The following is a 22,209-nucleotide window of genomic DNA, read 5'->3' as shown; positions in this document are numbered from 1 at the left end:
AGACCAGAGTCTAAAAGGTCAGACTTAATAAATGTTCCCCTTTGTTTTCAAAAAGGCATAAGGATCCATGGCCATGTGTATTAGTATTACCTATTGAAATCAATGGGACATCATGTAGAATTTTGAACACATATTACACTGTCTACAATGCATGCGGTAATACACAGCCTTATTATATACATAAAAGGGATGTCCTGGCTACAGATATTGATGACCTATCCTCATGATAGGTCATCAACATCAACTGATTGAAGGGATTGTGGGCTAGTGTGAGCTCTGTATCCTCCTCACAATGTCTAGATTGCAGAGGTGGTGCTGTGTAATTACAGCTCTTAATCCCATTCAAGTGAATAGGAGAGGAAACTGCTCAATTTAGATGCAAGAAAGTGCTGCCTCCTCTAACACCTGATCGGTTGGGGTGCCAGGAGTCGGGCCCCTGCCAATCTGAAATTGATTAACTATCCTGAGGTTAGGTCATCAATACCTGTAGCCTGGAGAATCAATTTCAAGAGAACCGGTCATCAGGTTTTCACAGTCCTTATGACAGATCTATGTAGTACTCTGAAACGATGCAACATTTCAGCTAAAACAGTCCAAAACAAGCCAGGAATGGGTAGAGAAAGCCGCTGTGTGGCACCTTCACACCCTGTTATTTCCCCACACACAAAACAGGGAGACAAGGGAGCATCTATTTTCGCCGGCCCAATAGAAAAGGAGTAGAGGTCGGCCGCGCATGCGCAGTGCGCCCTCCTTCACTTTCGGGGCTCCGTTCTCTATATAGGTGTGAGACCCACACCTATAAAACAATGGGGGCATATCCTAGCGATATGCCCCCATTGGCATATCTCATCAACATGCTGTAAAAACAACCCCTTTTAACTGATAGAAAGATTGCATGTCTGTTAGGATTAAAACTAAAGGAATGCAGACTAACGTCAAAAGAATCCTAGAGATCTGAATATCAGCACCTGTCCAGCCAGTCACTGATTTATATTTAGAGAAATGAGGAACCACCTCACACCCTTTCTTAGAAAACTGTTTTCTGTGACAGTTTTATTTCACATAGCAAACTGATGGCATCAATATACCATGAATATTCAACCACAGGAGATTGGATACTGTGCGAACCAAACCATCAGTATGTCCAGATAAGGTACTGTGCACACGTCACTCTGGCGCAGATTTACTAAATGTGTCTGAGCCTAGAATCGGTCTAAAAAGTGGCAAAACTAAGGTTCCTACAATATTCCCCTGATCTGCTTGAAAGGGGGGTTTGGCATACTGGGAAGAGGCACAGCTTCACAGGAAGGGGGGGGGGGGGGCTAAGATTTGTGTCAAAATTGCTTTAAAATTCTTGAGCTAAAATTCCATTTAAAGAAAGCCAACCAATAGTTGGTATAGAGAGTCAGAGAGAAATGTCTGTCCCTGCACCAGATTTATCATCCAGCCTGAGCCCCTGTGATGAATCTGCTGAAGGTGCAGGTTGCATCAGAAATCCCACGGAAATCAACAAGGACACAAAAGGAAACCATTCAGATTATGTAAAAATGGGGAACATGGAGACAAGGAAAAAGCAATAGTGTAAACATAGCTTTTAGGCTTTCACAAGCTGATCCTCTAACATCTGCCCATCGACGATACAAAAGTAAATCAGCGCTCGTTTAATTGGGCTTTTACATAGCCCAATCGAAAACTATTATAGTTATTACGATCGTTCAAACCTATCCACTTGGCAGAATGTCGACACCACAACCACTGTTTATGCAGGGCGATGTGCCATCGACAAATGGAGAATATGGGTCCTGAACGAGAGATGTGAATTACTAATTTGTTTGGTGATCGGCGGCACCTTTACACAGGGTAATTATTGGGATCGAACAATCATATGAACACGTGCCTAATTATTGGGCCAATCCTCAGCATATGTAAAATGGTGCAAATGGCATTGGTAACGGTTTTCCATCAGTTGGATGCTACACTCTGGAAAGGTCATCAGTATCTGAGTGACGGAGATTCCAGGTGTCAGACCCCCGCCAATTAGCCATTTGAGAAGCCAGTGGTGCTTGCAGTAGCGCTGTGGCCTCCTTACAGCTTACTAAGCACAGTGCCATCCATTTGATAGTGGCGGTGCTTGGTATCGCAGTTCAACCCCATTCACTTCAATAGGGGTGAGCTGTAGCTAGGCCATGGGACATCACGTTCAAAGTTCACATGGCCTAGACACAGGCAAAGCTGTGAGAAGCTTGTGGCGCTACTGCGAGTGCCGGTGCCTTCACAAACAGCTGATCAATGGGAGTCCTGGGTGTCAAAACCCTACCGATCAGATACTTAAGACCTATCCAGTGGATAAGTCATCAGTAGAAAAGTCTCAGAAAACTGCTTTAATTTACACGGCATCTGGATAACATGTCTTAAATCTCATCCACACTGCTGGCACTGTAAAATGCTGCGGATCTGCTGCACACAAAGCCACAGCTTTTCATCCCCGTGTAGAATACCATAAAAGCTAACATTCAAAGAGTACAGTATTCAGGTCAGCCCTGCTTCTGCTGCAAAATTTGCAAAGTCATGGATGGATAGAGGGTTCAGAGATGTTCCACATTTTTTTCATACCCCTAAAGCATCATCTAATAGACCTTTACTGGAACTAGCCACTCAAACTATTCTAAGCTACAGCTCAGTCACGGACTCATAATAGCAGAAGGCAATATGAAATACGATCCAAGTAACTGACTCAAAGCCAAATATGAAAATAGATCGCCGAGGAGCTCCTACTGTGTAGTATTAAAGGTTATATCACATAAATGCATGCATAAAACAGCAATTCCCTAAGAAACAAATCATATGACCCTGATGGCAATACTACCAAGTATTCCTAATCTGCCATCAGCACAAAAACTATTTATTGGACGTTTCATGGATTAGGTCTCCATGGTTGACTAGCCGCCAGTTCACCATGAGAATTTCCATGTGTCAATTGAACTGGTACAGAACTGACCATCCGAAGACTCCTGATGAACCACACTTTGCAAGGTCTAAAGGATTCTGAGTCCGCACTGGACAGGGAACATTTTCCCGACAGCTTCCACCATGCCCATTGTGAGGTTTAGTGAAAGAGGAAAAAAATAATCTGGAGTGAATGAGTTTCTGGTCTCACTATGATGATGCATCTATGCACATCTGTTATTTTGCTGGGACTGAACAGGGCTCTGGCCACAACCTATGGTTCACTTTCAGAATTAAACCACCAGAGGTATAAGGGTAGTCACTTTGATCAGTACTAGCCTCGCTGATGCTCCTCAAATCCAAAGTGTTCCTATAAATGTGGAGGAAGAGAAATCAATCATCCATGTTTTAAAGAGCTGCTAGCATAGAAGGCGCGGATGGAGATCTAAGCATCTACTGATGCATTCCAGTCAATGTATTGATATAGTCTGTGACCGGTGGTGTCCATGAGACACAACTAGTAGGACATCATCTGGAGCAGTAGCAGGCACCTTACAGAAAAACAAGTGCAATCACGTTAAATTACATGTTTTATCTGCTGATGGTCCAGGGTCCCACCCCCGTAATTTTTTTTATGATGTGTCAATGTTGTTAAGAACAGCTCAGCCAAGATGGCCGCCCCTATAATCATGTTTAGGAATTAAAAAGGGATATGTGTTACTATGTTATCTTAACTGGCAGATAACATTTTTGGTGACCCAAATCTCTAGCCTGCATTGCCTCCCTAAAGACTCATACCTACCTGATACTCACCGCTCCAGGCTTGTTGTCTTCAGGCCAGTGCATAGGCCACGTGCTCTGCTGCAGCCAATGGGATGACAGCCCCAGCCGGAAGACAACAAGAAACCAGAGCCAGCATGCAGAACCAGAACTGCAGGGAGCAGGTAAGCGGGAATCTTTACTGTAGAGAGGTTGCATAGGCTAGAGGCCTTTCCTTAACAGTTCATCCATGTTCCCAGAAAAATCCTTTAGTTGCCCTCAAAAACAAAAAATTCCATCAGTATAATATGTGATTGTTCTTGCCTGTAAATGTTCTAATAAAAACTATTCAAGGCATCAGAGTTTTGAGCTGTTCTAAAGAGTAATACAAGTGTCTCTTTATCCACTTATCAGCCTCCTCTTTGCTCGCTCCTGTACACCAATAAATGAGGGCATAGTTGCTGCCCATATAAGTTCATGTACATATGTCACAGATGGGGTGCCCACTCTGGATGCCCTCCGAGCCATAGCACCTCTTGCTCTAGCAGACCCAGCCAATCCATGTGCAATATGATCAGCTATTCATCTGACTGCTGGGATGATTTCAATTGTGAAATGGGTTGTCTCCATGAAGAAACTTCTGAGAATTGTACCTTCCCAGGCGGGTGTGACAATGGGCCCAAGAGATAACCCTGCAGCCCCTGTTTCCACTGCAACTGTCAAAAAACTTTGATCCCAACAGTTTTCTCTCTTTAGATGCAAGGGTTAACAGCCCAATCAATGGCACTTGTGCCAATGGGTTACCACGACAGGTGTAAACGAATGGAAGACAATAATGAAAAGCATTACAAAGGATATCAAAAGATTGCAGGTTCAGTTCCATAGTAGATTAAAAAACCTCCATAAAAAGTTAGTCTGCTATTTTTCTTGTCTGCAGGATTTACTAGAGAAAATACAGCGGTGCCTCTGAGCACACCAGATGTTGGCCCTCTCCAGACGCTTTTGATGATTGAGTCTGGAGACCAAATGCAACTTTTCTGAAATCAAATGACGTGTAGGATCTCCACAGTGCGGCAGCATTCTGTCAGCGCAGTCACTTCCAGTCCACGGATCTATTTCTGTCAAGTGACAGTGGTGGAGGAATCGTTTTCACACAGAAGCTATTTAAGCAGACCATGTGGAACTGCTTCATTTTGGAAAGTCACACATTGAGCTCTAGAATGTAAATGATGCTCTCATATTGGAAAGATGTGATTGAGCCCGTACTCAAATGCTCATGGCCTAAAATAACTTACCTGTAGTATGAAGCGCACTTCAAAGACTTAGAAAAGGCCTCAATCTCACAGGAACTTGGAGTGCATTTCAGAAATACACCATGCAGCTTCATGAATCTAAAATTTTCCTACTGTGGCATCCATTGTGCCTACAAACTGAAAGGGGTTGCCTCTGACGAGATAACCGTTTTAAGACAATTTTCAGGAAATGTTATTTTGGGGCGAATTAAAAGGTTGTTTGATTCTCAATAAGTCCAAAGGATGGACCTTTAATCATGATTTTACCTGAAAAACTGTGTATGCCATAATGTCAGATAAGTGGAGGTCCCACCAATCTCAATAAAAGAGGTTCCTCGAACCCCCATCTTGCAGCTGTTGTGAACAGAAAGGGGGTTGAATAATAGCCAAGCATGCTTACTGTAATGTAGAGGGTGCAGACCCACCTACTCCTGAGGGTATTGTCATGGTGGTCCCCTGGTATTCACCCTTTGGAGGTATCTGGACTCCACTGCAGGGTCCAGCAGGCCCCTACCTTTAGGAGTGTACTTTGTTCAGAGGTTGCTACCCCAGCCACCAAGAGGACAGGCAGAAGCGTGGTCAGAAGGACAAGTCAAGATCAGGACAGGCAGAGTTCATGCAATATGGTTAAACAGGCGGTACAGGATAAAGACAGTAGTCAGGCAAGGGTCAGGACAGACAGTAAAGGGTCAATAGGCAGAGGTCAGGCATAGGAGTTCAGAATACACCTTTACAGATACTAGATAAGCTAGGGATGCTATTCTTCAGGTTCCTTTATGGCTACTAAGGTCAAAGCCATACAGCCTCCATATGCTGCTATACAGGCTATGCCAGGTTCTGTCTCAACAAGCAATGCTTCCTACTACAGAATCCGAACAGAAAACTTCTGGGTGAAATCGGAGGTGCAGTGGAGCTCTCATGAACCTTAGGCCTCATGCAAATTGCGGATCTGCAAAACACGGATGGCGTCAGGGTACAGCCGTTAATATAACTGCCTATTCTTGTCCGCAAAACGAACAAGAATAGGACAGGTTATATTTTTTTTGCGGACCACGGAACGGAGCAACGGATTCGGAAAGCACACGGAGTGCTGTCCGCATCTTTTGCGGCCCCATTGAAGTGAATGGGTCCGCATCCAAGCCGCAAAAACTGCGGCTCGGATGCAGACCAAAACAACGGTCATGTGCATGAGGCCTTAATCAGAGAACTATTTACAGCTATTATGCCTATAACATAGAAGAGGAGGGACCCCGTGTGGACAGCGACTACTGCACTTCACCGCTGGGTACACATCTATATTAGATTGTATTTAAAATGAGTTTGAGACACCAGGTGTAGATGTAAGTGTGGAAAACCATGACATGCGTGAACTTGGCCTTATAAGTAAGGAGGTTGTCCAGGATTAGGATTTTTTCCTTTTTCCCCCCAGAAACACATCTCTCCATGGGCTTCTGTGGGGCAGGTCCTGCTCCAATCACCTGCAATACCAAGCAGTCCATAGACATACGAGGATCTGTTCATGAAAAAGCAAGCACCCCCGCCCTTTTGTCTAATTGTGTATAGCCCTGTTTAAGCCGATCTGACGACGCGGTGCACTGGCCATTGCTTGTCATGTTACGGTTAGAAACACTACAAGCAGAAACGCTGTTGTATATACATTGAAGGCACACTACTGGTGCTTGTTGTGCCAACAGTAGTGTGTATATATGATACAAGCAGTGTACAATGCAGGACTATATACTGAGGATATACTGCTCTTCTAAAAGAAACGTTTGTAATGCTGGGTGATCTCCGAGGTTAGGCTCTGTTCACATGTGCAGCAGAATTTCCATCATAGGAACAGAAAAACAAAAATGATGGCAGTGACTGAAATGGGTTCCTGCAAGTTTCCTCACGGGGTCTGTCATTTTACCCGAGAAAACATTGCTGCATGCTGCGTTATTTATTATTGATGCCGTTTGTCAGGCACATATCATGTGACGATATCTAGCGGATCTGAGGGCAGAACTGTTCTTCAGACATATGCATTACATAGACTCAGCGGACACTGAACTTGCTGGGTAACCTGTGGCAAAACCATGACTCCCAGCATGGGATAACTGCTTGACAAGGCATCCCTTAAAAGGGGTTTCCAGGACTTTAATACTGATGATCAATCCTCAGGAGCTATAAACTAGCTGGGTGTTAGGGGAGAGTCTATGTAACTAGCTGGTGGGGGGAGCTATAAACTAGCTGGGTGTTAGGGGAGTGTCTATGTAACTAGCTGGTGGGGGGAGCTATAAACTAGCTGGGTGTTAGGGGAGCGTCTACAGTATGTAACTAGCTGGTGGGGGGAGCTATAAACTAGCTGGGTGTTAGGGGAGTGTCTATGTAACTAGCTGGTGGGGGGAGCTATAAACTAGCTGGGTGTTAGGGGAGTGTCTATGTAACTAGCTGGTGGGGGGAGCTATAAACTAGCTGGGTGTTAGGGGAGCGTCTACAGTATGTAACTAGCTGGTGGGGGGAGCTATAAACTAGCTGGGTGTTAGGGGAGTGTCTATGTAACTAGCTGGTGGGAGGAGCTATAAACTAGCTGGGTGTTAGGGGAGCGTCTACAGTATGTAACTAGCTGGTGGGGGGAGCTATAAACTAGCTGGGTGTTAGGGGAGTGTCTATGTAACTAGCTGGTGGGAGGAGCTATAAACTAGCTGGGTGTTAGGGGAGCGTCTACAGTATGTAACTAGCTGGTAGGAGGAGCTATAAACTAGCTGCGTGGTGTTAGGGGAGTGTCTATGCAACTAGCTGGTGGGAGGAGCTATAAACTAGCCGGGTGTTAGGGGCGGTGATAGGGGAGTGTGTATGTAACTAGCTGGTGGGAGGAGCTATAAACTAGCTGGGTGTTAGGGGCAGTGATAGGTTGAGTGTCTATGTAACTAGCTGGTGGGAGGAACTAGCTGGGTGTTAGGGGTGGTGATAGGGGAGTGTCTATGTAACTAGCTGGTGGGGGGAGCTATAAACTAGCTGGGTGTTAGGGGAGTGTCTATGTAACTAGCTGGTGGGAGGAGCTATAAACTAGCTGGGTGTTAGGGGTGGTGATAGGGGAGTGTCTATGTAACTAGCTGGTGGGGGGAGCTATAAACTAGCTGGGTGTTAGGGTCAGTGATAGGGGAGTGTCTATGTAACTAGCTGGTAGGAGGAGCTATAAACTAGCTGGGTGTTAGGGTCAGTGATAGGGGAGTGTCTATGTAACTAGCTGGTAGGAGGAGCTATAAACTAGCTGGGTGATGTTAGGGACAGTGATAGGGGAGTGTCTATGTAACTAGCTGGTAGGAGGAGCTATAAAGTACCTGGGTGTTGTTAGGGGCAGTTATAGGGGAGTGTCTATGTAACTAGCTGGTGGGAGGAGCTATAAACTAGCTGGGTGTTATTAGGGGCAGTGATGGGGGAGTGTCTATGTAACTAGCTGGTGGGAGGAGCTATAAACTAGCTGGGTGTTATTGGGGCAGTGATGAGGGAGTGTCTACGTAACTAGCTGGGTGGGAGGAGCTATAAACTAGCTGGGTGTTATTAGGGGCAGTGATGGGGGAGTGTCTATGTAACTAGCTGGTGGGAGGAGCTATAAACTAGCTGGGTGTTATTAGGGGCAGTGATAGGGGAGAGTCTATGTAACTAGCTGGTAGGAGGAGCTATAAACTAGCTGGGTGTTAGGGGTGGTGATAGGGGAGTGTCTATGCAACTAGCTGGTGGGAGGAGCTATAAACTAGCTGGGTGTTATCACGGGCAGTGATAGGGGAGTGTCTATGTAACTAGCTGGGTGTTATTAGGGGCAGTGATGGGGGAGAGTCTATGTAACTAGCTGGTGGGAGGAGCTATAAACTATCTGGGTGTTAGGGGCAGTGATAGGGGAGTGTCTATGCAACTAGCTGGTGGGAGGAGCTATAAACTAGCTGGGTGTTATCACGGGCAGTGATAGGGGAGTGTCTATGTAACTAGCTGGGTGTTATTAGGGGCAGTGATGGGGGAGTGTCTATGTAACTAGCTGGTGGGAGGAGCTATAAACTAGCTGGGTGTTAGGGGCAGTGATAGGTGAGTGTCTATGTAACTAGCTGGTGGGAGGAGCTATAAACTAGCTGGGTGTTATTACGGGCAGTGATAGGGGAGTGTCTATGTAACTAGCTGGTGGGAGGAGCTATAAACTAGCTGGGTGTTATTAGGGGCAGTGATAGCGGAGTGTCTATGTAACTAGCTGGTGGGAGGAGCTATAAACTAGCTGGGCGTTGTTAGGGGCAGTGATAGGGAAGTGTCTAAAAAAAACGGGGTGCAGTGAGGGCGAGGACAGCGGCTCCAGCATAGTTATCTTCTTTTACGCCAGTTTTCAGGTGTAGAAGACGACTGAGATTTTCAGTTCAGGCGCACGGACTACCAGAGCTGCATCTAATTTTTGACTAGGTGTGTGTCTCTTCATAAATTTGATGCCACCTTCGGCAAAGCACAGGCATCTCATAGACCAGCGTAAAAGGCTGGTCTATGTTAAATTCCCCCAATTATCTGGAGATTCCAGGACTTTAATACTGATGATCTATCCTCAGGAGCTATAAACTAGCTGGGTGTTAGGGGAGCGTCTACAGTATGTAACTAGCTGGTGGGGGGAGCTATAAACTAGCTGGGTGTTAGGGGAGCGTCTACAGTATGTAACTAGCTGGTGGGGGGAGCTATAAACTAGCTGGGTGTTAGGGGAGTGTCTATGTAACTAGCTGGTGGGAGGAGCTATAAACTAGCTGGGTGTTAGGGGAGCGTCTACAGTATGTAACTAGCTGGTAGGAGGAGCTATAAACTAGCTGCGTGGTGTTAGGGGAGTGTCTATGCAACTAGCTGGTAGGAGGAGCTATAAACTAGCTGCGTGGTGTTAGGGGAGTGTCTATGCAACTAGCTGGTGGGAGGAGCTATAAACTAGCCGGGTGTTAGGGGCGGTGATAGGGGAGTGTGTATGTAACTAGCTGGTGGGAGGAGCTATAAACTAGCTGGGTGTTAGGGTCAGTGATAGGGGAGTGTCTATGTAACTAGCTGGTAGGAGGAGCTATAAACTAGCTGGGTGATGTTAGGGACAGTGATAGGGGAGTGTCTATGTAACTAGCTGGTAGGAGGAGCTATAAAGTACCTGGGTGTTGTTAGGGGCAGTTATAGGGGAGTGTCTATGTAACTAGCTGGTGGGAGGAGCTATAAACTAGCTGGGTGTTATTGGGGCAGTGATGAGGGAGTGTCTACGTAACTAGCTGGGTGGGAGGAGCTATAAACTAGCTGGGTGTTATTAGGGGCAGTGATGGGGGAGTGTCTATGTAACTAGCTGGTGGGAGGAGCTATAAACTAGCTGGGTGTTATTAGGGGCAGTGATAGGGGAGAGTCTATGTAACTAGCTGGGTGTTATTAGGGGCAGTGATGGGGGAGTGTCTATGCAACTAGCTGGTGGGAGGAGCTATAAACTAGCTGGGTGTTATCACGGGCAGTGATAGGGGAGTGTCTATGTAACTAGCTGGTGGGAGGAGCTATAAAATAGCTGGGTGTTAGGGGCAGTGATAGGGGAGTGTCTATGCAACTAGCTGGTGGGAGGAGCTATAAACTAGCTGGGTGTTATTACGGGCAGTGATAGGGGAGTGTCTATGTAACTAGCTGGTGGGAGGAGCTATAAACTAGCTGGGTGTTATCACGGGCAGTGATAGGGGAGTGTCTATGTAACTAGCTGGTGGGAGGAGCTATAAACTAGCTGGGTGTTATTAGGGGCAGTGATAGCGGAGTGTCTATGTAACTAGCTGGTGGGAGGAGCTATAAACTAGCTGGGCGTTGTTAGGGGCAGTGATAGGGAAGTGTCTAAAAAAAACGGGGTGCAGTGAGGGCGAGGACAGCGGCTCCAGCATAGTTATCTTCTTTTACGCCAGTTTTCAGGTGTAGAAGACGACTGAGATTTTCAGTTCAGGCGCACGGACTACCAGAGCTGCATCTAATTTTTGACTAGGTGTGTGTCTCTTCATAAATTTGATGCCACCTTCGGCAAAGCACAGGCATCTCATAGACCAGCGTAAAAGGCTGGTCTATGTTAAATTCCCCCAATTATCTGGAGATTTTCTGTCTTTTCTTTCTGGGGAAGGTAAGAGGAAGCAGCTCATCAAGCACCTGCCTCTGAGGAGTGCATTATAATTAGCTCTTGCTAACCCCTTCCTCCCCTGTAAATAAAATAGTCCCTCACATATAGTGCACAGAAGTTCGGGTTTGGGTTAGGTGTTGTTAGGTGTCCCTTATAACCATGTTATAAGGGAAAATAATAGCATTCTTAATACAGAATGCTTAGTACAATAGGGCTGGAGGGGTTAAAATAAAAAAATCATTTAACTCACCTCATCCACTTGTTCGCGCAGCCCGGCTTCTCTTCCGTCTTCATCTGTGAGGAAAAGGACCTGTGGTGACGTCACTGTGCTCATCACATGGTCCATCACCATGTGATGGACCATGTGATGAGCGCAGTGACGTCACCACAGGTCCTTTTCCTACTGCACAGCAAAGATGAAGACAGAAGAGAATCCGGGCTGCGCGAACAAGTGCATTAAGGTGAGTTTAATATATATATTTTTTAACCCCTCCAGCCCTATTGTACTAAGCATTCTGTATTAAGAATGCTATTATTTTCCCTTATAACCATGTTATAAGGGAAAATAATAATGATCGTGTCCCCATCCCGATCGTCTCCTAGCAACCGTGCGTGACAAAATTGCACCACATCCGCACTTGCTTGCGGATGCTTGCGATTTTCACGCAGCCCCATTCACTTCTATGGCGCCTGCGTTGTGTGAAAAACGCACAAAATAGAGCATGCTGCGATTTTAACGCAACGCACAAGTGATGCGTGACAATCACTGCTCATGTGCACAGCCCCATAGAAGTGAATGGGTCCGGATTCAGTGAGGGTGCAATGCGTTCACCTCACTCATTGCACCCGCGCGGAAATCTTGCCCGTGTGAAAGAGGCCTAAGCCATTCTGTTGTTGATTTACTTCTATGCTTTGGGTCATTGTCCTGTTGCAACACCCATCTTCTGTTGAGCTTCAGCTGGTGGACAGATGGCCTTAAGTTCTCCTGCAAAATGTCTTTATAAACTTGGGAATTTATTTTTCCTTCGATGATAGCAATCCGTCCAGGCCCTGATGCAGCAAAGCAGCCCCAAACCATGATGCCCCCACCACCATACTTCACAGCTGGGATGAGGTTTTGATGTTTGTGTGCTGTGCGTCTTTTTGTCCACACATTGTGTTGTGCGTTTCTTCCAAATAACTAAACTTTGGTTTCATCTGTCCACAGAATATTTGCCAGTACTGCTGTGGAACATCCAGGTGCTCTTGTATAAACTGTAAACGTGCAGCAATGGGTTTTTTGGACAGCAATGGCTTCCTCTGTGAAATCCTCCCCCCATGACATCCATTCTTGTTTAGCGTTTTACGTATCGTAGATTCGCTAACAGGGATGTTAGCATATGCCAGAGACTTTTGTAAGTCTTTAGCTGACACTCTAGGATTCTTCTTCACCTCATTGAGCAGTCTGCACTGTGCTCTTGCAGTCATCTTTTACAACCCTACTAGGGTTGCTGTGGGTATCGAATTTTCGATACTTTTGTCCGGTATCGACCTCGATACCAGGATTTGACAAATTTTCAATACTAGGCTTCGATATTACGCAACCTAATATCACAGCATGGAGTGCGCTGCTGTCAGCGCGCTCCGTGTTCTTCTCAGCAGCACAGGGGAGAAGGAGTCACTCTCTCCCTCCCCCCTGTGCCGTCGCTGCCACCAGTGAGGAGAGAGGGGGCAGAGGAGGGGCAGGCGCACTGCGCCACCAATGAAAGTTAAATAGGACCTTTCATCGGTCCGAACATTGTAAAGTAACCATCAGGCTGTGTGAGCGGCGCCCAGGGATCTCACTGCACTTACTATTATTCCGGGGCCACTCAGTTAGCCCGCTGTGTCCCTCTGTATTTTTGGTCTCTTGGTACAACTGGGAGGAACCTGCCCTTTTTCTCCCAGGCTGTGAGCAACGTCCAGGGAGAAAAAGGGCAGGCTCCTCCCAGTTTTACAGAGAGACCAAAAATACAGAGGGAGACAGCGGGCTAACTGAGTGGCCCCGGAATAATAGTAAGTGCAGCGAGATCCCTGGGTGCCGCTCTATGTAGCCTGCTACTTAAAGTCCGGACCCATGAAAGGTCGTCTAACTTTTAATACAGGAGGCAGGTGCCAGCAGCAGAATCACATAGCCGGCATCCTGCCTCTGACAGGGAGCTGCGATCATCGGCAGTTAACCCCTCAGGTACGGCACCTGAGGGGTTAACTGCTGCTGATCTGCTGCCGGCACCCGCCTCCAGTATTAAAATCATTGGTGGCAGTGGCCACAGGGTCCCCTCCCCTCCTCCTCATTGGTGGCAGTGGCAGCTTCTGATCGGAGCTCCAGCAGTGCAATCCTGGGGCTACGATTGGTTACCATGGCAGCCAGGACGCTACTCAAGCCCTGACTGCCATGGTAAGCTCCATGCTGCTGTGTGTACTATGCACAGGGCAGCAGGGAGAGTGTGAGATCCTATTCACCCTAATAGAGATCTATCAGGGTGAATAGGACAAGGGATGAAAAGATCCCAGGTTCTAGCCCCTAAGTTATTAAATAAAAGTAAAAGAAAAACACCAAAATATTAAGTATAAGTCACCCCATTTGACAATTTTCCATATAAAATATAAATAAATAAACATATTGCCACCTCCAAAAAATAAAAAAAAAAATCTATGTGGTTAACGCCGGAACAGAAAAATAAATAAAACCTGTGCGATTCGCCATTTTCTTTAAAATGCGGAATGCACGTAGTGTTTTATTTTTTTCACGTGGTATCGAATGGTATTGAGTATCGCAATACTTTTTTATGGTATCGAAACCGTTTAAAAAATTCTGTATCACAACAACTCTAGTGGCTACTCGCATGATTTTCCCTGAACGCACCTGCATCGCATCGGGCCCTCACCCACAATGTGCAGAGCAGATACCGATAATCTGTGAACTTTCAGGCCAATAGCCAATAATTTATACCGATATTCTGTGCATTTTCATTTTTGAAAAAAAATTAAATTCTACACAAATCTGCTGAAAATGAACATGTTCATTGTCAACGTTTAGCTTTATTTCGTAAATCTTTTTCATTTATACTTAATATTTTGTTTGTTTTTTCCATTTTTTTTTTTTTTTACTAACCTTTATCCCCCTTAGGGGCTAGAACCCTTGTCCTATTCACCCCGATAGATCTCTATCAGGTTGAATAGGACTTTACACTCTCCCTGCTGCCCTGGGCTTTGTGCACACGGCAGCAGGGAGCTGACTATGGCAGCCAGGGCTTCAGTAGCGTCCTGGCTGCCATAGTAACCGATCGGAGCCCCAGGAATACACTGCTGGGGCTCCGATCAGAAGCTGCCAGTGCACCACCATTGAGGAGGAGGAAAGGGGAAGACCCTGTGGCCACTGCCACCAATGACTAATACTGGGGGGTGCACTGCGCCACCAATGAAGATAACTCACCCATTAATTCATATACATGAGTTGGGTGCTGGCTGCAGAATCATATAGCCGCACCCAACCTCTATAAGCGGTAGCTGCGATCCACTGCAGTTAACCCCTCAGGTGCGGCAGTTAACCCGCGGATCGCAGCTACTTGTCATAGAGGTCAGGTGCGGCTATATGATTCTGCAGCCAGCTCCCGCCTCCTGTTGAATTCAAATGAATGAGTGAGTCAACATCATTGGTGGCGCAGTGGCCACAGCCCCTCCCATTCTCTTCTCCTCTAATTGGTGGCAGCGGCGGCACAGGGGGGAGGGAGACACTTTTTCCTTCTCCCCTGTGCTGCTGACTTTTTGGTGACATTTAAAAAAAAAGTCTCATTGATAAATCTGGAGTGAAACTCATTAACATAGCTAACCACGCCCACATTTCAAACTGGAGTGAGTAGTGTAGAAATGCAATCCAGTAGAATCCTGGAGTGAAGGCATGATAAATCAGGGCCACAAAGTCAGAAAATGTTTGTGCACCACCAAATATGTACATTTTTTTAATGCCAAAAACCTGATGTAAAGGCTTGGTAAACGCCCCGCACAGAGTAAAGGAAGTGACAGCATTCCTCCAGGAGCACAAATATGAAGCCAAAAGCTCATCATCCCACCATGGCCACCATGAAAAGTCTCAACCCACAGGGGTCTTTCTCAAGATCCCACCTGCTTGGTTGGCATCCGAGAGTAAAAAAAATAAAAATCAAGTAGATTTTTCTAGAAGAATGCTGTCACTTCCTCTACATTATGGGGCGTTTCATATGCCAAATACACAGAGCTTGTGCCTTTTATAAGCCAGAAAACCGAGCACCGCATTGATAAATTCCACCCTATGGTTTTCTAACACTATAAAAACACCTGGATTTGTGGTAAAGGTAACATGCTGAACATCTGGGACCTAGAAAGATGGAGCAATGTGAAACCGCAACACAACTTGTCCCGCCCCGAGAACCAGAAGAGCACCCGTGATTGTGCCGCTTCCATCAGGAGACGTGCTGACGATTTTTATGTCTCCATAAAACGACAAACGAGCACCCATGTAAGAGGGCCACAAAGGGATGAGCTTACTATCCATGACCTGTCCATCCATACGACCCGAAGTCTGACTCCCGGCATCCTAAATACGAGCAGCTCTGCAGTAACAGGCACGGCCACTAGGGTACCGTAGAGCTCTGGTGTTTGGTTCCAGCCACAGCAGCTCCAGAGGTGGGGGCAGGGTGCCAGGAGTTATGTCATCAACTGAAACGCCCAGAAAACTTTTCAAAGAGAATGTGCCACCACAGTAGTATGTGAGTAGCCCTGCAGATATGGGATCCAGATCACTAATTCTTATTTTCCTACTGCCTCTGGTTCCCCCGCTGTAAGGAGTAAAAGCTGTGTTGAAATACAGTGTCAGGACTGCTGCGCATGCGCACAGGAGTCCTCTCCATTATGTTAGCACTGCACAGTAGTCTGCACAGCTCTGAGTGAGGACAAAGAGGTAATGGGGGGCAGTAGGAAAATAAAAAATAGTGATCTGGACTCCTTATGTGCAGTACAACTCATGTACTTCTGTGGATAATAGTCCAGATTCCCTTTAAAGAGAGTATTCTGGTTCAGTGATGGTCAGTTCGCAGTGTCCGCCAGTGAACACATGCGGGCTGCCATCTTGACTCACCCGTCCGGCGATGCACAGGTAAGGCTACTTTCACACTAGCGTTCGATCGGATCCGTTCTGAACGGATCCGCTCATATTAATGCAGACGGTGGCTCCGTTCAGAACGGATCCGTTTGCATTACCATGAACAAAAAAAAAAAAAATGTTTTATTTTTTTTTTGTTCATGATAGTGCAAACGGATCCGTTTTGACTTTACATTGAAAGTCAATGGGGGACGGATCCGTTTGAAAATTGAGCCATACTGTGTCAACTTCAAACGGATCCGTCCCCATTGACTTACATTGTAAGTCTGGACGGATCCGTTTGCCTCCGCACGGCCAGGCGGACACCCGAACGCTGCAAGCAGCGTTCAGGTGTCCGCCTGCTGAGCGGAGCGGAGGACAAACGGTGCCAGACTGATGCATTCTGAGCGGATCCGCATCCACTCAGAATGCATTAGGGCTGGACGGATCCGTTCGGAGACGCTTGTGAGAGCCTTCAAACGGAACTCACAAGCGGAGCCCCGAACGCTAGTGTGAAAGTAGCCTAAGCCTTTACCTGTGCCTGTTCCGGGAGCTGGTCTGAAATCAAATGTGGTCACCGGGAGCAGGCAGTACCGAGAACAGCCGCCGGGGGCCTTCATCGGGCTGTTCTCGGAACTGCCTGCTCCCGGTGACCGCATTTGCTTCAGACCGGCTCCCGGCACAGGTAAGGGCTTACCTGTGCATCGTCGGACGGGTGAGTCAATATGGCAGCCCGCATGTGTTCGTTGGCGAACACTGCGAACTGACCATCACTGGTCTGGTTATCTGAAGCCCCCCCCTCCCTTATCCACAGGATAGCATTGGTGGAGTTCCAGCAGTTGGACCCCTACTGATCTGACAATTATCCCCAATCCTGTGGCTTGGATGCACACGAACGTCTTTTCATTCTGTTTCCGTTTTTTTTTTTTTTGCAGACCGTATACGGAACCATTCATTTCAATGGGTCCACAAAAAAAAAAGGAAGGTACTCCGTGTGCATTCCGTTTGCATATTTCCGTTCTGCAAAATAAATAGACCATGTCCTATTATTGTCCGCATTACGGACAAGGATAGTTCTGTTCTATTAAGGGGCCAGCTGTTCTGTTCCGCAAAATACGGAATGCACACGGACATCATAGTGTGCAAGAGGCCTAACTAAGATACCCTTTTAAAGGAATTTTCCCAAAAACTTTTATACTGATGACCTATTCTTTGGTATCTGACACCTGGGACCCCCCATCCATCAGCTGTTTACGAAGGCACTGTCCTCACCATAGCGCTGAGGCCTTCTCTCACAGTGACATCCCATTCATCGGTCACGTGGCCTAGGTGCAGCTCAGCCCCATTTAAGTGAATGGGGCTGAGCACGATATCGCGCACAGTCGCAATGCAGCGGACGGCTTGGTAAGCACGGGGAAGGCAGGGGCGCTGCTGATTGGCAGGACCCCCACTGATCAGATACTGGTGACATCCAGAGGATGGGTTATCAGCAGCTCCTGGAAAACCCCTTTAAGACTAAGCAGAGAGTGCGCTGCGGCAGCATGACAGTCCAGGAGTTTATTGTTCTTTTGGACATACACATGTTCTATATCCATGGAGCAGCAGTATAGTAATATTACAGACAACCCCCTGCTGCCCCCATGTCAAGGGCTGGCAGTTTGGGGGCACTATTATTTTGAGTAAGGGCTGCACAGATGACACGAGGCAGTGAGGAGCAGCAGCACACCCCTGTCACGCCATATTGGGTGTCACTAGTGCAGCCTATCACACAGGAGCATGTCCCGATGGAATCCCAGCCTGTCAGCTGTCAAATGCAGAACTGATGAACCCCTGTCAGAGCCGAACACTACATCCGCACAGCAGAGTCTACTCACCTGCCTGCTCCCGGGCTGACAGGACAGACACCAAGTAATGGGCGCCATCGAAGTAAGGAAACATGGAGAGGCGGGAGAAGTGCCCGGCAGCCTCCGAGATCAGCTCCATGCTGCCAGCCTGCTGCTGCCCCTTCTCCTCACACAGCTGTGTGCGCCGGGGAAAGTGGGGCTGTGAAGGGCCTTACGTGACGTCACGTGTGGGAGGAGTCAGGCTCCAGTGTACTGAGTCTGCTGTGCGGGTCACACACTGTGCACGGACACAGGCGGCCAGAGGCTGTATTGTCACATGACTTATAGGTGACCATTCCATGGGCTCGTTTTATATAAAAGATATAATTAGAAAGGTTCTAGGGGATTTACATATTGATGACCTAGTCTCAGGATAGGCTATCCATACGTGATTGGTGGGGGTCTCAGTACCCCTGCCCATCAGCTATTTATTAAAGTGGTTCTGCAGCATCTGATCGGTGGGGGTCCGTGACCCTTGGCGATCAGATGTTTGAGAAGGCAGTGGCGCTGGCAGTAGTTCCGCAGCCTTCTCGCTGTTTACCGCAGGCCCAGTGATGTCACGACTAGTATAACTTTCCTCCCTTCAAGTGAACAGAGCTTAGCCGCGCCCAGGCCAGTGATACTAATCGTGATGTCACTGGGCCTGCGGTAAACAGTGAGAATGCCGCGGCGCTACTGCCAGTGCCGCTGCCTTCTCAAACAGCTGATCGGCAGGGGTCCCGGGTGTCGGACCCCCGTCAATCAGATGCTGATGATCTCTCCAGAGGATGGATCATCAGTTAAAAAAAACTGCAGAACCCCTTTAAGGAAGCTGGCAGCTTACCAAGCACATCGCCGTCCATTTGATACCGGCTGCGCATAGCCCATGTGACCAATAAATGTGACGTCACATGACCTGGGAAGAGGCCTAAGCGCCTCATTGTACAGCTGATCAGCGAGGGTCCTGGGAGTTGGACCCCCACTATCAGATATAGATGACCTTTCCCAGTGATGGTGAACTTTTTAGAGACCGAGTGCCCAAACTCCAACCCAAAACCCATTTATTTATCGAAAGCACGGCAATTTAACCTGAATACTGAAAAATACCGTCCAACTTAAGCTGTGGAGGCGTGGCTTAACACACACCAGTAAAATGAGTGCTCCTGCTGGCGCCCCCTAGTATTAAAAAGTCCCATTAGTGGCCCCTAGTTTTAATAATCCCGCAGTGGTTGCCTCCATTAGTGGCCCCCAGTATTAATAATCCCGCAGTAGTTGCCTCCATTAGTGGCCCCCAGTATTAATAATCCCGCAGTAGTTGCCACCATTAGTGGCCCCCAGTATTAATAATCCCGCAGTAGTTGCCTCCATTAGTGGCCCCCAGTATTAATAATCCCGCAGTAGTTGCCACCATTAGTGGCCCCCAGTATTAATAATCCCGCAGTGGTTGCCTCCATTAGTGGCCCCCAGTATTAATAATCCTGCAGTAGTTGCCACCATTAGTGGCCCCCAGTATTAATAATCCCGCAGTAGTTGCCTCCATTAGTGGCCCCCAGTATTAATAATCCTGCAGTAGTTGCCACCATTAGTGGCCCCCAGTATTAATAATCCCGCAGTGGTTGCCTCTATTAGTGGCTCCCAGTATTAATAATGCACACATTAGTGGCCCCAAGTAGTAATAAGGCCCCTATTAATAGCCTCCAGTAAAATAAATGCCCCCAGTAGTCTCCATTAGAGGCCACAGTATAATTAAGGCCCTCTTCTCCTCTTCTTGTACAAAAAAAACCTCACCTCATCCAATTGATCATGCCGCAGTGAACACTCTCGCTGCTCACTGGATGCGCAGGACAAGACCTGCGCTCCAACATGATGACATTTCGCACTACTTCCAGTCAATGCTGTGAAACGAGTGCAGGTCTTGTCCTTCATATCCAGTTAGCAGTGAGTGTTCACCGCGGCGCGGTCAAATGGATGAGGTCATTTCATTTTTTTAACACAAGCAGAAGAGGGGGGCAAAGGCTGTACTAATGAGCGCTCCACAATGGAGGGGCTCAGTAGTAATAGTGCACAGGTGGCAACCCTACGCACGGTCCACACAGAGCCGCATGCCCACAGAGAGGGCTCTGAGTGCCCCCTCTGGCACGTGTGCCATAGGATCGCCACCACTGACCTATCCTATAGATAGGTCATCTATATATAAATCCCGGAAAACAATGGGGTTGATTCTGCTGGCATTTCTAAAGCATACCCGCTCCAAAATATGCAACGTCTAAGCAGGTTTTTTGTGTGCAGATTAGATGCCGTTTTGCCGCAGATCTCACCCTTCCATTGAAAAGGGTGAAATCCACAACAAAAACCACAAACATAAGTAACATGCCGTGGATTTGGAAATCCTCACTGCAGAACAATTTCCGCACAATTTTTTTTTCACAAAGTGTAAAAAGGAATTGTGTAATCTCATACACTTTGCAGGTACTGTACTAGGCTGCGGTTTTTCCTCCACCTGTGCAGGTGCCTTAAAGGGTTTCTACCACCAGATTTGGTCCTATTTAGCTGACTGACACTAGCGATGTGCTAGTGTCAGCAGTCCATAACAGTGTTCTTACTTATCATCTGTCTGCTGCCGTTCACCTTAAAAACGTACTTTTATAGATATGCTAATGAGCCCCTAGGTGCTATGTGGGCGTCATTAGCACCTAGAGGGCTCCGTTCACTAACCATTTCAGCCGCCCATCGCGTCCCTCCAGCCCGCCCCACTCCTGTTGATTGACTTGAAACTTCTCAGTATCTCGTACCAATTCCCGCGCCTGCGCCATGCGCTTCTATATTCGGCGCAGGCGCAGTGAGTGAATGCCGCGCTCCTGGTGCCGACTTCCTCACTGTAACGTAGTTGGCGCAGGCGCAGTGAGGAAGCCGGCGCCGGGAGAATACAGAAGCGCACGGCGCTTCTGTAGAGAGAGGGGGCGTCAGGAGCAGTCTGTGTGAGAGTGCGGACATGGGTCGCAGTCTGAGAGAGATGGGCCATGGAGAGCAGTCTGTGTGAGAGGGGTGAACATGGGGGCAATCTGTGAGAGTGAGAGGGGCACAAGGAGCTGTATGTGTGAGAGGTGGGATGTCTGTCCATTCTGGTCTCAGTGTCACGGATGAGAATGGGGGAAACCCTCAACCGTGCGATGTCAATAGGATAAGGGTAGCTGCTAGGCCAGGACGACAGGATCAGGGAGCAGGTCACCTCCCAGCGCGTCCCTAAGTCTGACCCTGACTCCTAACCGTATGAGCCAACCCAGATGGTAGGAGGGCTCATACTCCGGAACCTAGGGTCCCTACTAGCCCTCAGGAAATCCCTGGACTAGGAGCAGGGTAAGACGACCTATTCCTCCTAGACACGGATAAACAGGAGTCTCACTGGCCAAGGAGAAAGGAGAGGAGAAACATATACAGCATATGGATATGGCAGGTGAGTTAAACCAATACCACACCTACCTGCCACAGACACGCTGACTGGAACCCGTGCAAACCAAACATGGAAAGTGAACACATACAAACACACGTTGCTAGATGCAACCGCATGCCTTGACAGCGAGCCGCCTGGCAACCAGCTCAGGCTGCTACACTGCCAACAACAACATGTTGCCAGCGGCAACCACACGTGAGACAACATACTAACTGCCCTCACCTGCGGTAGACAACAAGCAGACCGCTGACAAGTGCATGCGACACAAAGAGTCACTACCAAACATATAGTTTGGTCCTACCACGGGGACAACACCGGAGTCTGGAGGGATGAATAATCCACTGGACATCAGGTATGCAACATTTCATCACTTTCGTTTTTCCCCTCTTCATCTTTTTAACTTTTCTGTTCACATATTCACTGAAAAACTAGCTGTTTTTTGCTGGATAAGTTTTATTTTTTAATGATACAATTTAATTTACCATATCATATTTGCATGCGGACCCATTCAACTCAATAGGGCCGCAAAAGATGCAGACAGCTGTGTACTGTACGCATGTGGAAGGGCGGTCCGCTGCATGTTTGCCAGGTTGCAGCCGGATCTCAGCCAGTCCCCATTATAGTGAATGGGGCCGGTGGGTGTC

General features: G+C 47.5%; 1 protein-coding gene across 1 annotated transcript in view; it reads right to left on the bottom strand.

Annotated features, from left to right (window-relative positions):
- The window catches only part of LOC122927388 (trimeric intracellular cation channel type B-A-like), a 56,164-nt gene extending 37,848 nt beyond the window's left edge, over positions 1-18,316 (bottom strand). Inside the window, exon 1 of the mRNA XM_044279189.1 lies at positions 18,127-18,316. Within this exon, the coding sequence (XP_044135124.1) occupies positions 18,127-18,235 (109 nt within the window). The 5' untranslated portion in view covers positions 18,236-18,316. The remainder of the gene's footprint in view (positions 1-18,126) is intronic.
- Between the last annotated feature and the right edge of the window lie 3,893 nt (positions 18,317-22,209).

The sequence above is a fragment of the Bufo gargarizans genome, chromosome 2 (assembly GCF_014858855.1).
Source record: "Bufo gargarizans isolate SCDJY-AF-19 chromosome 2, ASM1485885v1, whole genome shotgun sequence".
Lineage (NCBI taxonomy): Eukaryota > Metazoa > Chordata > Amphibia > Anura > Bufonidae > Bufo > Bufo gargarizans.
Note: the sequence above shows the minus strand (reverse complement) of the source record. Positions and strands in the feature narration are given on the sequence as shown.